Below are 16,056 nucleotides of genomic sequence, written 5' to 3'. Positions count from 1 at the left end.
AAAACATGTTTATAATCTTTATAACCTTTCCAGATGCAGTAAAATATTCTTTCTGATACCAACGGAATTTCTTCCCAATGTAGTGATTCTTTTGTCACTTTTATTTAAAACATAATTTAACAGAGAAGAGTTTTTAAAAGTCAGTGAAAGGGAACATTTAGGAGTTTAGGAACACATGCTCATAGTTATAATCTTATGGTGGGTCATTACAATGGATTGACAAAATGATTCTTCCTTACAATCTGTTTGACATTTTCCAGACGGTTATGTGGAGTTAATAATGGCAGTAGGGATGTCATAGTGTATTTTTTTGGAAAACCCTTAATGAGTTCCACATGGCAGGCTTGTGCTTAAGCTGTAGTCTAGCTGTGGTCACCTAAAATCTATAGAAGTCAGTAGGAACAAATGAAATGTTTTTAATTCATATAAATGACTGAAGCTAGTCAGAGATCAGTGTCAGTTACACACAGTAGATTAAGAGAACAAAAAACCCAAAACCACAGAAAAGCTTTTGCAAAAACAATATTTATAAAATGAAAGTTAATAAGTGGAAAGAAAATCTTTTAGAAGATGCACTGGTAAAGAAAGCACTGCTAGATAAAGCCACAAGAAAAAGCAGTGTTAGGTTGATATGGTTTCATTCTGTAAGAATCCTGTTCTCTGACCCACAGTTCTGCATAAAGACATTGGACCTTGCAGAGCAGCCACTATAACAGGAACACTTTCTAGAATTTCACTAAATGATGAAGAGGAGGAAAAGGGACCAAACCCAGAAGGAATGAGCTATTCAACCTTGCCTGGAAACATCATCTCCAAAGTCATCATTCAGCAACCAACAGGTCTCCACATGCCTATGAGTATGAGTGAACTGGCCAATCAGTGCTTGAAAAAAGACAACAGCGAGCTGCGGAGGACTGTGTATTTATGCACTGACGATAATTTAAGAGGTGCAGATATGGACATAGTCCATCCTCAAGAACGGATGATAGAGAGCGACTATATAGTCATGCCCAGGGGCTCAGTAAATACCCAGCCATCACTGAAAGATGAAAGCAAAATGAATATAGGCATGGATACCTTGCCTCATGAAAGGCTTTTGCACTACAAAGTTAATCCTGAGTTCAATATGAATCCCTCTGTAATGGACCAATTTAATATCAATTTAGACCAGCATCTTCCCACCCAAGAACATATGCAGAGTTTGCCATTTGAGCCCCGCACAGCAGTGAAGAATTTCATTGCCTCCGAGCTGGATGACAATGCAGGATTATCAAGAAGTGAAACTGGATCCACAATATCAATGAGCTCTTTAGAGGTCAGTGGTGCATAACAAATTGCATGCGCTATTGTTCTAATTTTATCATAAGACAATAAATTGTGTCTTGTGTCTAAGGGGTGAAGCTAATGTTTTAATTCAGTATAAATTATTGTTTGGGATCATACACTGCTGTTCATATTTCTCTTATTATCAGAAGTGTTTATACCTAGAAAACAAGACTAAAGTTTCAGAGCCAGTCTGTATGAAACAATATAGTTCTGGAGATTTAACATTCCACACGACTGCCGAGGATTTCGTGACCTACCAGGTAAAGTCCACTGGAAAATTCTGTGTTGCTATGAGAAGAAAAACTATTCCTGCAAGATACAAGTGCTAATCATTGGCCCTACCTGCAAGCACATGCAGTTGAAAATATTTGCCATCTTATTGCTGACAATCATATCTGTCTCAGATATGATAGGTCTGATTCTGCTCTCATTGGTGTAAATCTTGGATTCTTCCATCCAATAATTCACCATTTACTGATTTAGTTTTGTTTGCATGTGCATGCAGGCATTGGTACAACTGATGTGTGCAATAGGTACAGGTGGCCTTTGTGTGGAGTATTACAGATTCCAGTCAGATTGCAAAATTGTACTGAAAAACCTTTAAAAGGCTTTCAGTTATTGCTACAGTCTGTCTGTGGGATTTAAGCATTTTCAAAATGAAAACTGTGGAAATAAATGGTTAAGATCTAAGCATCAAACACTGCCATTCTTGTTAAGCTTTTACCTGTGAAAGCCAGGAGTGATCTGGAGTTAATTTCATACTTGGACCTCCATAAGAACTGGGAATACATTTCACCAGCACGTCAAATGTTGTGAAACATGGCATTTTGTGGGGCAGAGAAAGACAAATGAGAAAAACATGGTACTCACTCATTCTCTGAAAGAAGTTACGCATGGAAAAAATTCTACTTTATGTGCAAACTTGAAGCCATTAGCTATTACTCTACAATGTTTAGACCCATCTGTGCAGGGAAATAGACTCAGCCTTATTTTTCAATGTTTAGATGCAACTGTAGCTGATACCTCATAAATGGTGGATACTTATGGAAGTTTCTTTTAAAATTGAGATGAAGTTTTATGAAGATGAAGTTTTATGAAGAGTTTGGGCAGAAGATCAGAATTTAGATTCTTTTTAAGAGATACATTTACTGGCTTTGAAAGCAAAATATTTTCCATGCTGTTTATATTGTGTGTGTACTACCAAAATTTTTGAAAGAGTTGATTTAACTTAAAAATTAGTAGGAAATGAAGTGTGTGGTTCTGCAAGGAATCAAAAATTATCCACGTTTTGGTTGCCGTTAAGGTGAATCTGTATTATCTTGAACAAATTTTCAAAATTATTTCTAAAGGATAGTTTAAGTGCTTGCCCTTTCAGTGCTCAGATAGACAGGTTCTTTCAAAGCAAGTCTGAATTGTTAAAGAAATTACTGCCCTCAGTTCAGGTATGTTAGTTAATAAATCTTAGGTGGTGCACAGGAGTTCTCAAATTTAATGCAACCCCAGAAGCAGAACAGTTAAGGTCACCTTCCAGCAGTATCCTCTCCCACCTATGTACAACACAGTCTTTCAGATCATTTTTGTCAGATATCGAGGCTTAAATCCAGTCCAGTTAATACTGGAGATATGGATATGTGAAGAAGATTCATAATTCTTAGAGAAGATGGACATATATGCTGCCAAACCTCCATTCTAAATAAATTTCTGGTGATGCCTGTTTTCCTCCATTGGTGACAAAGTTCATCTAGGAAACCTTAAAAAAAAAAAAAAAGCAGATCTTGGTTTAGTTGTAAAAATTATGACAATAGTTAGTTCATCGTACACAAAATTATAGTTCCTGACACCACTTTGGAATATAGGCCTGAAAATCGATCAGTATAATGTACTGCTCCTTTAAAGTTATTTTTCTAACTGCATTTGTATCATATATTAATTTTACCTCTAAGAGGGGACGTAGACACGGAATCTCAGTCACCATTCTGTATATCATTTTTTATGCTCAGGAGAGACTACTAAGTATGCAGTAGAAAATGCAGTAAAATATTATAAGATAGTAAATATGTAGTCTCTTCTAACTTGGGAAGCATATGAGATTTAGCAGGCTGTATTTTGGTCTAGAAAGCCAGTTATGTTTGTAAATCTCATGAAACACAGCATAATCCCATGTATTAGGAAAAAAGCACAGATATTAGGTCAGGTCAGAAATGAAAGAAACTGTTTTGGCTTTTGTGTCTGTCTTTGTAATTCCCAACATTACTTGATGAGGATGTGCTGCACTGAACTGAAGATAAGGATGTGCTGCACTGAATTGAAGATAGGAACATGAAAGAAAATTTTATGTAGAAGAAAATCAGAGTCTCAAGCAGATCCAGACAGATAGAGACTGTGTTTGTGTTTTTACTTTGCAGTTGTGTAAGAAGCAAGGGTTGAGGTAATTCCCAAATTTTTTTGGAAGATTGCAAGACTTTTCAAAAGACAGGGCTTTGTCAGACATGGAGCAGCAAAACCTGCAGCAGGACATTCAAGATCACCCTGCCGACCTCTTTCCTGACACAGCCTGACTAGACCAGCTCTAAAGGAGAAGATCCTGAGCAGCAGAAAGCTTCCCCCTCCTATCAGCTTGTAGTCAGAAGAGAGCTACTGTATCAGCACAAAAAACTTATATCCTGACTTCTAACAATGAAGGGAGCATCCACCACCCCTACCATTAAATATTTAAATGTAGATGTTCCCCTTCTGAAATGGAAAAAGAGCTCTTCACATTTGGGTCCCCTATAGAGGGAATTGAGACAAATAGCCATTTTTAGGCCACATTTAGACATCTGCTCCAGGATGAAGTAAATTACGTGCCTCAGTGCATGTGTCTCTTTTCAGATTCCATAGAGGAAGCCAGAATGAGTAGTTCAAACACAAGCATCAAAAATGTTGATGTCCTAAATTTAGTCAGATGCGTCCTACTCTTTGTCACAAACTTTCTTCTAAAACTTTTATATCTATTTTTTTTTCTGAAGGAAATGCTTAGATGTGAACAATTAAATGCTTTACTATGTCTGGAGGAATTTTAATTTGCACAAGATAGTTTGAGAATGCCATAATATTTACATGGAAGTATTGTCCAGATAAGTATAAATTTAAGGATGTGCAGATTCGCAATGTGCAAATCGGTGATTTTTATTTTATTTGGTATGCACCCAGCAGTACTTATGTGATTATAGGCACAGGCAGGCATATTAGCACAACATAGAGTTTCTGAGGAGGACTAATCAAACATCTGGTTAATCTCCTGAACATTCCTTATATGCATGGATTAAAACTGGCTTTGCTACCTTGGCATCCAAGTGGCTTGTAGTATGCTCTTTCAGTTCAAAGTGTTTTGATTTTAATGAAGAGAAGACTCAATACACTCTTTTGGAATGGTTTTTGTTTTGAAAATGTACACTGAGTGTTGTGCTTATTAAAATGAAATTACTTTGAAGTGAAGTATTGCATTCCCAGACACTTAGATGCAGAGGAAAGTTAGGAGGTTTAAACATAGAGGAAGAAGCTGATTTGGGAAACATATCTCGAGGAAAAGTAATTAATCTCTTTTTATTGGGCAAAAAAAAAAATGTATGAAGAAGTAGATACCTGTGAAGAGACTTGCACTGTTAGCTTTGTGGGACAAGAATGAATGGTTCTTTGAAGGGAACGATGGTTAGTGTAGTGTGAGCAAAAATGGAAAAAGAGCTGAAAGAAGACAAAGACTATTAAAAATTATAAAATTAAGAACATGTAAATACAGGCAATAAAAACAATTATTAAGGAGGGTGGGGGTGGGGAAATGTCATGTGCTTTATAAGAACAGGAAGGAAAAGACTTCACAAATTATTTGTCATGCAAAGAAGTGGAATTCTCTTTCCAGACTCTTATCTTCTTTATTTTTCTGTCTCAAATTCTGCTGTGAGATCTTTATGTGTAGTAAGTTGATTGTGTGACCAAAACAATCCTTCTGTATTCATTTATGAGAGCTCTTAAAACATTCAAAGACAGTCAACTCTGTAGGTCCTTGACCAAGTTACTGACAGTGGACTTAAGGAAGAAAATACTGTTACAGCTGAGAAAATAAAGGGATATGTTTAAGAGAGTAAAGTGCAAAGAAAAATTAAAGATAGGTAAAGATAAAGAGCAGAAAAAAGACATTAAAAAAAAAAAAAAAGGTGGGAAATATGGCAGAAATGGAGAAAAAACAAAATTAAGGTATTAGAAAGAATGAGATAAAAACAGCAAGGAAGGAACAAGGCCTAAAATAATAATAATAAAATCCCCAAACCAGGAAAAAAGGGAAAAAATACAAAGTTAAAATAATCAATCTCATCAATAAAGTACCAGAGCATCAGGCAGAAAAAAAGAAAAGGCAAAATGTTGTGAAGTCATTTTGATTTATGACATGAGAAGTAAAAAAAAAGAGAGAACAAAAACAGAGAGATGAGCACCACAGGAATTTCTTCTTTATCGTGTTTCCACATTGCATTTATTTTCAGGCATTCTGTATCTCAGATTTCTATCCCTCCCATTCCTCATTTCATTCTTCAATAAGCTGTGGAGACAGTTCTTGCCAATTTTGTGACTCTCAGTAAAATGAAGTCTAGCCCTATAACAACGCTCTCTTTCTTTCATTAGAGTGAAAGGTCCCAGAGTCCTCTGACTTCAGAAATTGATGCAGATTATTTTCAGGTTATATTACAGAAGTGGGGGTAGAATCAGGCAGAGATTATTGTAGTAACTGAAGATGTGAAGAACTGAAATTTTAGTCAGTCTTGTAAAATGCATTATATATTGCAGACTTTATATTATCATTGTCTATTTAACAAGTGCTACATTTTCTCTCAAAGCATTCAGAAACACAAAGCAAGAGGTCTTAGTTGATTGAGTAAATAAATATGCAGGCTGCCCTATAAAAACAAGGAACAGCAGGCCACAATAATTTGTCAGAATACTTTTAAAATGAGAACTTTGAAGTTATGTTTATGCTGTGTATTGGCATACTAAATTTGCTAGCATGTTTTAAAGACTTAAAATTCCCACATTAAATTCCTTTTTTCATGAAAATTTCCTGGCTTTATGTCTAGCTCATGTTATGAACTAGCAGCCAACAATCTTCTATTCATAAACTAGAGTGTTTTTCAGTTATATATACACAAAAGGCATTTAAAATCAAAAGCATCTCTCCATGTTCCACCTTTGTATCTCTGAGGGCCAAATAAGATTTTTCTTTACTTTTGTTCTGGGAAAAAAATCCTCCTCAGGCTAAGGTCTTGTGTGTCAAATCTCATCTCAGAGAGAATTACAAACTGCTGATAATAAGACTTTATATTAATGGAAGCATGGTTATAGGCCTCTCTATAATAGGGTGTCTCTGGTTTCAATTATGCTTTGCACAATGAAATATATCTTTAGGAGTATCTGATGTAATTAATCAGATAGTGGTGTAATGCAGAGTAGAATAAGGAGAAAAACAGGCATTTGTCATTTTACAGACATGGAGAGGGGTTTTATTAGTCTTTTAGTAGGAGCAGCTCTTTCCTGGTGCCAGCGGATTAGTGTGTGCTGGTGTATGGAAATTATTCTTTGAAATTCTATTTTTGTCCCTCAGCAGAGTTTAAAGTTGTTCTGGAATTACACAGAGAAGCTATACATGATTAGCACAAAGTAAAATTGATTTAAAATAAATTACTACCACAAATCTCTTTTCACAGAGTTTTATTTTGGCTCTGGCATGAAGGGTACAGGGTTTTTTCTACATAAAATGGGTTTTACCAATTAAGATTGAAGAGCCATAGAAATCAGAGATGGAAAAATTCTTGTCAGGTCATCTTTTCTATCAATGAAAGAACACTCTACAATATATTTCTCTAAATCATAGTCAAACTTCACTTTCAAGACTAGAGTGAATGGCTTCCACTGTTTCCCTCAGCAATTATTGCATAGTTACATAAACTCAATTTTTTCCCAATACCAATTCTGATTTTTTCCAGAGACGGTTTTTCCCATACAAGTTTTGTTTATTAGTGTTTATATCCTTCTAAGGTTTCTGTACAAGCTTGTTCCAGAGACAAAGTTACACAAATCTGTATCACTTTTTTTATCCCTTCCTCCTAAAATAACTTTTTGCTGCTGCTCTCCTCTGAAATTTCCCCAGTTTATGGGCATGATTTGGCTTCTTACAGTGTAGAGCAGCAATGCAGAACTGTCACTGGAGTTGACAAAGAGGTCTATCACAACCTTGCCTGCTTAAATTGATCCCTTTTTTTGTTGCATTTGTAATTGTACATGGTTGAAGCCTACCCATACCCCTCATTTTTTTTTCAGAATTATACCAGCTAACTCTCAGATGCTGACTAATTGCATGGATCTTCAATTTTTTATACACTCCCTTTATTACTGACTCTTGCAGTTCTCCAGCATTTGGGGCTCTTCAGCTTGGAGAACAGATGAGCGAGGAGGGAATAGGAAACTATTATTCATATCTCCTATAATATCAAAAAGAGGAACATCAAATGAAATGTCAAAGGGATAAACAACATAATTTCCTTTCTCATGTTTTTACATATTTAAATTGTGGAATTCACTGCCTCGGTACATTTTAGATTTCAGAATAAGATCCTCCCAAGGAAATTCTGAAACGACTGAAGACTTATGGAAGGTATTGTGGTAGAAATGTTATTTTATACTTGCCCTTCTCTATATCATTCCTGAAAGATCATAGCATAACCTGGTCAAATACAAAATACTAAATGAGGCAAAGCATAGATAATATCCTTTACAGTTTTTTGTTAATTGTATTTTTTTAACATTAATACTCAAGTGAATCTCCAACTGATCCTTGGGAAAAACCCACCAACTTCCAGTGTAATTTTTGTGTTGCTAAAATAATTCTGAGTTTTGCAGGTGTATAAAGGGAACAGCTTTTTGAAAAGAAACATAATTGTGTGATCAATTCAGCAGCTCATTTGACACAAAGAAATTTCCCCCCTTACTCCATTCAGTTGCCTTTTGTCAGTTTAATGTGTAGAATGAGCTAGATGGTTGATTTCTGAAAGCATTTAGGTATGTTTGAAGAACTCCATTTTCCTCAGCCAAAAGAGACATAAACTTCGTGTAAGAAAAGAAACTTTGTATAAGAAAAGAATATATGCCACAATCAATGTAATTATTTTCATGGCTGTTATATATCATACAGAAACTATAAGAATTGAGTAAAATTTCAAATTCCAATTGAGACTGAAGGGAAACTCCTTCATCCTTTTAAGTTTCCCAATGACTTCATGCTTCTGGATATGTTCCCCCTCTCAAAAACTAACACTGCTGTCATTTCAGGACAATGATTTAGCAGCCAGGAGGACATGATCGTGTACCTAGTGGTGTCAGTGACAATATTGCAGAAAACTTTCCACAGTTCAGGGTCACATTCATAACCAGCATCCTTTGGTTTTCAAAACTTGCACAACTTTGCTGCTCCTGTGTCAGTTACACACATTGGATGTTTTATGCTTGGGCAGCAGTTGTGCTGTATTTCATTGTATGCAGCCACGCAAAAAAACATGAAGCACAAGCACAGAACAGATGTTCCTTACTATATAAATTTAAAATAAATATTTTTGTGAGAGGTTCTTGTTGAGCCCTAGAAAATCATCACTGAGAAAGACCTGTGGTATATGACCTGTTTGGTCATAACTGGTGTGAACTAACAGCAAAATTGCAATACTTGCCTCTCTCTCTCTCTCTAACAGTAGCACAACTGAATATTTTGCAGTCTTTTAGATATGTATTTTCACCATGTAAACAGTGATAGAGTTGTCTATCTAATAATAGACGAAACCTAATAATCCAGCTATGCCAGGAATATTTTCACTGCAGTCAAGCACACTGAAAGCAATATGTAAATGTTTCAATTTTACAAATCACAAAACTAGCCAACTGAATATGTTTTCCTAATTAACTATATTTTTACTTAGAATTCAATGGTATCAGGTTTATTAATGAACTCTAACTTAAAAATAGCGTTTTCAAACATTTTTCAAAGTTACTCCTGTAAACTTCACTGCATTATCTATTGTATCTATATCTATGTTTCTTATTTTGTAACCATTGAGCCTTCTCAGTGGTAGATGTGGTCTAATTGTACCTTAAAAGTAGACCATTCCTCATCACAAATGCAGAGATTCTCTTTAAATCAGGCCTTGATGATTAAAGATAGCTGCTCCAAAGCTTGTTTTGTTGGTTGATTTTACTTAGACTGTTCTTTTGTAGAGCTTCAGAACCCTTTAGGCATCAGAGTGTCGACAGTGTTGCAGTAATATTTCTTATATTATTGTGGATTGGAGCATTAAAATTTTACTACAAAACCAGACAACATGTCACAAAGTGGTATAATCAAGGGCTCAGAGACCAAACAGCTTCCACTTTTTACAGCTGGAAGACTTGTAAAATCATTCCTTTCAATTTCAGGAAAACAAAGCAGCTTACTAAAACCTGCAGGTTTGTAAAACCAAATAAAATCAAAATCAGAAACATTCTTCCTCTTGACTTAGTGAGTTGGATTCTTCTTTACTGAAGAAATTAAGTATGGTGTGAAAAGGTTCCTTCACCATGACTTAAAGCCATCACACCCTATCATAAAAATTAGGATTAAACTTCAGCAGAAAGCCTTTTTGGGTTTAGGAGTACTTTTATCTTCTTTAACCCTCCTTCCTAAAGATGGATGTATCTTTTTGTTCATTCTCAAGTTTTTTTTCATTCTTTTCAGCTCTCACAACCTAGCTTCTTCTTTCTACATCTCTTTAATCTATTGCAAGCCATTTAATTTCCAACTCTAAAAGAAAAAAATATATTTTTATCCCTTGTTTAGAATATTCCTGCTTTTTTTTTAATATAATTTGACTTTATAATTGATTTCTTTTTGGATCTAAAAAATTCTCTGCTAAATTATTTGTAACATGTCTAAGCAATCATATTCTGTTGCATTTTATACAAGTGATTACTTCACTAGTAAATCATTCTTGCTTTATATCAGATGCTTTGAATCAGATTTGTCATAAGTTTAAAACAAAGTCATTGCTTTCTCCATTCAGATTGTCATTGCAAACAAACAAGCTGAAGCTATGGCTTCGGCTTGATTTTGCTGTCATTTATTCCATTAAAATCAATGGAGTTGTACCAATGTAAGCTTGATGTAGGAACGAATCAATTTCTGTAAACCTATAAAAAGTCTAAATCATAGATATGTATAGGTACCTGTGTAAAAATGTATAAATATTATGATAATTTTCAAATACCACAGAAAGTATAGAAATATTTTATACACCAACAGGTTCAATTGCATGCAAATAACATGCACATTATGCATCCCAGTGAAGTGCATTCTGGTTTATTTCAGAGAAAATATGATGATACTGGTCTAAGAAACTATGCAAAGTCACACATTACTCTTAAATTATCAAGATAAAAATCTCTATCTTCTTACAAAATACCTAATATATACCTGATAGGAAAAAAATAATGTTATTTAGACTCATTAATATGATTTGAATAGTCCCCTTGTTAATAAAACCTCTTTTTTCTTTTTTTTTACTGCTTAATAGAGAAGAAAATCACGTTATTCGGACCTTGACTTTGAAGTAAGTTTTACTGAATTATTCCTGAATATTAAAAGTATTTTCCTAAAAGTAAATGTGAAGTGTTCATTTTAGCAGATTTTAGCCTTCTGGCATAGTAAATGCGATAGGGTTGTTCAATTGGTACTGTACAGAACATGATGAACAATTCATTAAAACTACTTTGGTGCAACTTGTTTGCAAAATATTCTGAGATCAGACTGTCATATTGCAATATTAACCATCATTATTTCAGTTTTTAAATTCTTTGCCTTTTCATTTTCATCTGGGTTTGGTTTTTTTGATTTTTTTTCTCTTTTTTTTGGCTGGCTATCTACTTACTGAAAAAGTGTGACACTTTTATAGGACAGGTTAAATCACAGCAGAAGTTTGCTTTGCTCAAGAGATTTTCAGTAATTTCTTTTATCTTTCTTCAATACTACTCTACTGAAATACGACTTTCACATCCAAGTAGTGATTATAAATGTGTCAAATTTTGAATGATGTAGTGCTGCAGGTGTCAAAGCTTATGGATCACATGCTTATATAAAAAATTAAGTTCATGTAAGGTTCTTTAGGTTGGATATGCATAATTTCTGACTTAGATCCTGTCGAATGAGAAGGTTCAGTTGTGTTCATTAATGACCATTTTGTACTCAGTCAATACAATTAATTCTCTTAGAGATTTGTTTGAAATTTTTTCACTGATTTCTACCAGAAGGAATACAGAAGTTAGTTTTCAAGGAGCTGTTAGTAATTTGAGGTTTTCACATAGGGTGTCTTACTCATGCATAGAAGTATTTTGATATAATTCATTTTGTGTGTCTCCAAAGAAACTGAACAATTATATTTGTATAGAACCTACAGATTGTGGGCTAAAATTTGAAAGCCTGTGATCAGCACGTATCAACCGTAACATCAAAAACTCCCCTGTTTGCAATTACCCTAAATACACTTTAGGATAAAGGCATAGAAAGGAAGAATACTTGAAACAATAACGAAATTCTGATGAGGAAGCAACTCTAAATTCAATCATAAGTTTTATAACTGTAGTGATGTAAAGAATTCTCAACTTTACTGGTTTTGTCATTGAAAAGTAGAAATATTACAGTAAGAGCATTCTCTGTGGCCACAGATACTGAAACATTCTTCCTGTCACTCAGAAACATAATCCAACACCAAATAAACACCAAAAATGCAGTACACATTCTTCTCTCAAGAAACGGGACTCCTCATTACATATTTTCTCTTGACTCACTTGGTTTCACAGACTCACAGAATGGGTCATGTTGGAAGGGACCACAGAATGAGCCATGTGGTCCAACCTCACTGCTCTAGCAGGGTCATCCTTGAGCACATGGCACAGGATTGTGCCCAGATGATTCTTGAATAGCTCCAGTGAGGGAAACTCCACACGCTCTCTGGGCAGTCTGTGCCAGTGCAAGGTCACTTGCACAGCAAAGAAATTCATGTTCATATTCAGGTGGAACTTCCTGTGCATCAGTTTCTGCCCTTTACCTCTTGACCTGTTGCTTGGCACCACTGGAAAGGGCCTGGAAACCTCCTCAACACCACTTTTTAGATACTGATAGACAGTGATAAGATCCACTCTCAGTTGTCTGTATTGAAGGCTGATCAGGCCCAATTCCTTCAATCTTTCCTCAAAAGATAGATGCTCCAATCCCTTAATCATCTTTGATGGCCTCATCTGGACCTCCTCCAGGACCTCCATGTCCCTCTTCTACTGAGGAGCCCAGATCTGGACACAGCACTCCAGATGTGCCTCACCAGGGCTGAGTAGAGGGGCAGGATCACCTACCTTGATCTGCTGACAATGTTCTTCCTAATGCACCCCAGGACACCATTGTCCTGCTTGGCCACCAGGGCACTGCTGGCTCATGGTTCTTCTTCCATGCTGTCCATGGACACCCAGGTTCTTCTCTGCAGAGCTGCTTTCCAGCAGGTCAGCGCCCAGCCTGCCCTGGTGCAGGGGATTATTCTTCTCCAGGTGCAGGACCCTGCACTTTCCTCTGTTGAGATTCAGACACTTCTCTGCCCATCTCTCCAACATGTCCTGGTCTTTCTGAAGGGCTGCACAGCCCTCTGGGGTATCAGCCACTCCTCCCAGCTGTGTGTTGTTTATTTACACCTTTTTCTTAACTTGTTTGCAATACTGCTGTTCCATGGCCTAGTATTTTTAGAATTACGATTAAAATGCAGGAAAATATTTTTTTTTGTAAAAAGGAAAGGATGGGGACACTGGGAGTGAGTGCTGAGGAACTGAGAGCATCAGAAATACTGTGTCAGTTGCTACTGTGTTTTACAAGTATTGGTGCAGACTAACCCCGTCTCACCCCCCAGCTTTATGATTTTTCTGCTTAAGTTTGTGGGCTTTCCTGTATCCTTATGCCTAGCATGGCTGTCTAAGGTAAAATAAAATAAAAAAGACAAAAAATGTTGAGATAATGCAGTGTGGCCAAAATGCTGCTCTTTGGATACCCCAAAGCAGCTTGACTGCAAAATGGAATACAGTCTGGAGGTAAAATCAAGCCAAAGGGATTGAACATACTACTTAAATGTTTAACACTTTCTCTGCTTTGTCTGTGACCAGTGCTAGCTGGCACTCTCTGAGACAATGCCCTTCCATTTTTCTGAGGATTCCAAATCATAAAATGACATGGATGTGGTTCTGAAGATAAAAAATGTTAAGTATGCAGTGTGGACAAGGGTGGGAAAAGTTTGGCTACCTCTGTCCTTTTCCTTTTAACACTCTCTCTGCAGTCTGTACACCCTCAAACTTTCACATGTCTCTATATTCACTCAAGACAAATACTCCAGCTATGTCTATCTCAATAAATTAGACACTTGAGGGAATATTCCTGGGTGCCAAAAATGCCAGCTTTTAAATGGATTCGTTTTTAGGCAGATCTTCACTATTTTAGTCTGCACCACCCTTGTCTCTCCAAGAAGTTCTTGAGTGTCATTAAGGAACTCAGTTCAATCTGGGTACCATTCACAATAGACAATTTGCTTTTAGACTAAGAGAATTTAATAGAGTTCAGTATTCATGGAGGACATTCCATGTTAGATGTTGCCAGAGAATTGTCTTGGACATGTTTGACTTATTACTATATACTTACTCATGGTTTCATACTTAAAAAAAATAAAAGAAAATAAGATTATTCTAGTGGCTTCCAATGGAACATTCACCTTAATATAAATAATTTGAAAGAAAAACAATAAAAATACATAAAAAAATAATATGAGAAAGGCCATTTTTCTCCAAAAGCCACAGAAGAAACACAAAGCCAGCTGCTATGCAAAGTGAACACAACTAGATTAAGACTACATAACATCACAAAATACTTTCTGTCTCTGTTATCCTCAATACATGCAGAAATACAGATGTTGTTTTAAGGGCCTTTGAAATGGATTATAAAAAACAAAAGTCCTGTATCTGTGTGAGTTCTGTTATAGAAAATGTGTCTCAGTCAAAAGAAAGGCAGAGAGAAAAGGATGACATCAAAACTCGCATGCACTTACCATAGATCTCAAAGTGGTTAGAGAGGGGGGGTATCAAAACTGGGTACCCATATCTATTTTTCCCTTTTTAAATTGCTTACCATTACATTCTTAAATTATCCTTTCATGTAGGGAAAAAAAAAAAGACAGAGTGTAACAAACAGGGCTTCATCTGTCAGCAGGAAGTATTTCTGCTACATAATATACTGTCTACAGTTAGATTTTGTAAAACACTGACTAATCTAGTTGAACTTTGAAGTTTACTAAATGAACAGTCAACATAAAACAACTTTACAGCTCTTTTCTTGCTATTAATAAAGATAAGTTTGGACTCATTCATGCAGTCTGGTGTCCAAAACATGAGCAAAATTATTGGTCTGGACATTTTGGATCCTCGATCCCACAGGCTGTGCTAACCCCAGCTAAATGCCCTCCAACTCCTGTCATTTTTCTCTACAGCTGGACAGGTAGCTTTTTCATTAAGTCTCAGCACTAACAGTTAGCTGTCAGATCAAATAAAGTTCATTCTAATTATATTGAACAGAAATACAGATGCTGTAGAAATTCCCAGGAGGCCTTTATTATAGGTGAACGCTGGCAGTTACAAAAACATACAGGAGAGCTAAACAGTACTATTGGCATGCATTTTAGGATTCAAAATCACAGTTACCTTTACCTTCTTTGAGAAAGTCTGACTTTGGATTTCCCCAGCTACCCCACTCTCATTTCTATCAGTCATTCATTGGATCTACTCTGTTAACAACATTTATGCTAAATAATTCAGAAAATGCCTTATTACCCTGATCCCCAGGATTCAAGTCATCGCTAGCTCTGAGAGAGAGCAAGGATACACAGAACAAGTGTGAATACTAGACTGTCTTCTTTCCTTTCCACAGATCAGTAGACTTGCACCAACAATAATGCTAAATTGATCACTGGTTGCTGGAGCTGCATTCTTTCAGAATTTCATCTGCCATAGCTACTTATTGTAATACTACTATAACCCACAAAAGTTTAAAATAATTCTCTTACTAACCTGAAGACATATCTTTAAGGCAAAGGTAAAAAAAAAAATATGCCTGCAGGTAAAAATTATTTCCTGTTGCCAAGTTTGGCAACTGATCATACCTACAACATCTTGAAACAACAGCATGTTTCCATTAGAGGGCTGGGAAGGCATTCCCCCATCTGTTCTTTCAACTTAGCTGCTTTGTACAAGATTTGAGAGAGAACATTTTTAACTGCAAAAAAGCAGAAAATATCCAAGGCAAATTAAATTACCTGGTAGTGGTGGTGATGATGATGATGATGATGATATTGTTATTTATGAGATTGACCACAAATCATAGAATCACTGAATAGCTTAGGTTGAAAGGGGCCTTAAAAGTCATCGAGAGCTAAGCCCAAGCCACTGGCAGGAACGCCTTCCACCAGACCAGGCTGAGCCTCATCCAACCAGGCCTTTAAGACTTCCAGTAATGGGGCATCCACAACTTCTCTGTCTACCTGTTCCAGTGTGTCATCACCTTCTTCACTGAAGTCTTTTTTCTATATCTAATCCAAACCTACCCTCTTTCAG

At 36.1% G+C, this 16,056-nt stretch overlaps 1 protein-coding gene across 1 annotated transcript in view; it reads left to right on the top strand.

Moving 5' to 3' along the window:
- The window catches only part of ADGRB3 (adhesion G protein-coupled receptor B3), a 452,974-nt gene that overhangs the window by 430,948 nt on the left and 5,970 nt on the right, over nt 1–16,056 (top strand). Inside the window, exons 28-30 of the mRNA XM_053973447.1 lie at nt 672–1,315; nt 1,473–1,586; nt 10,944–10,979. Of these exons, the coding sequence (XP_053829422.1) occupies nt 672–1,315; nt 1,473–1,586; nt 10,944–10,979 (794 nt within the window). The remainder of the gene's footprint in view (nt 1–671; nt 1,316–1,472; nt 1,587–10,943; nt 10,980–16,056) is intronic.

Source organism: Vidua macroura, chromosome 3 (genome assembly GCF_024509145.1).
Source record: "Vidua macroura isolate BioBank_ID:100142 chromosome 3, ASM2450914v1, whole genome shotgun sequence".
Lineage (NCBI taxonomy): Eukaryota > Metazoa > Chordata > Aves > Passeriformes > Viduidae > Vidua > Vidua macroura.
This window is presented reverse-complemented; position numbering and strand designations above follow the sequence as displayed.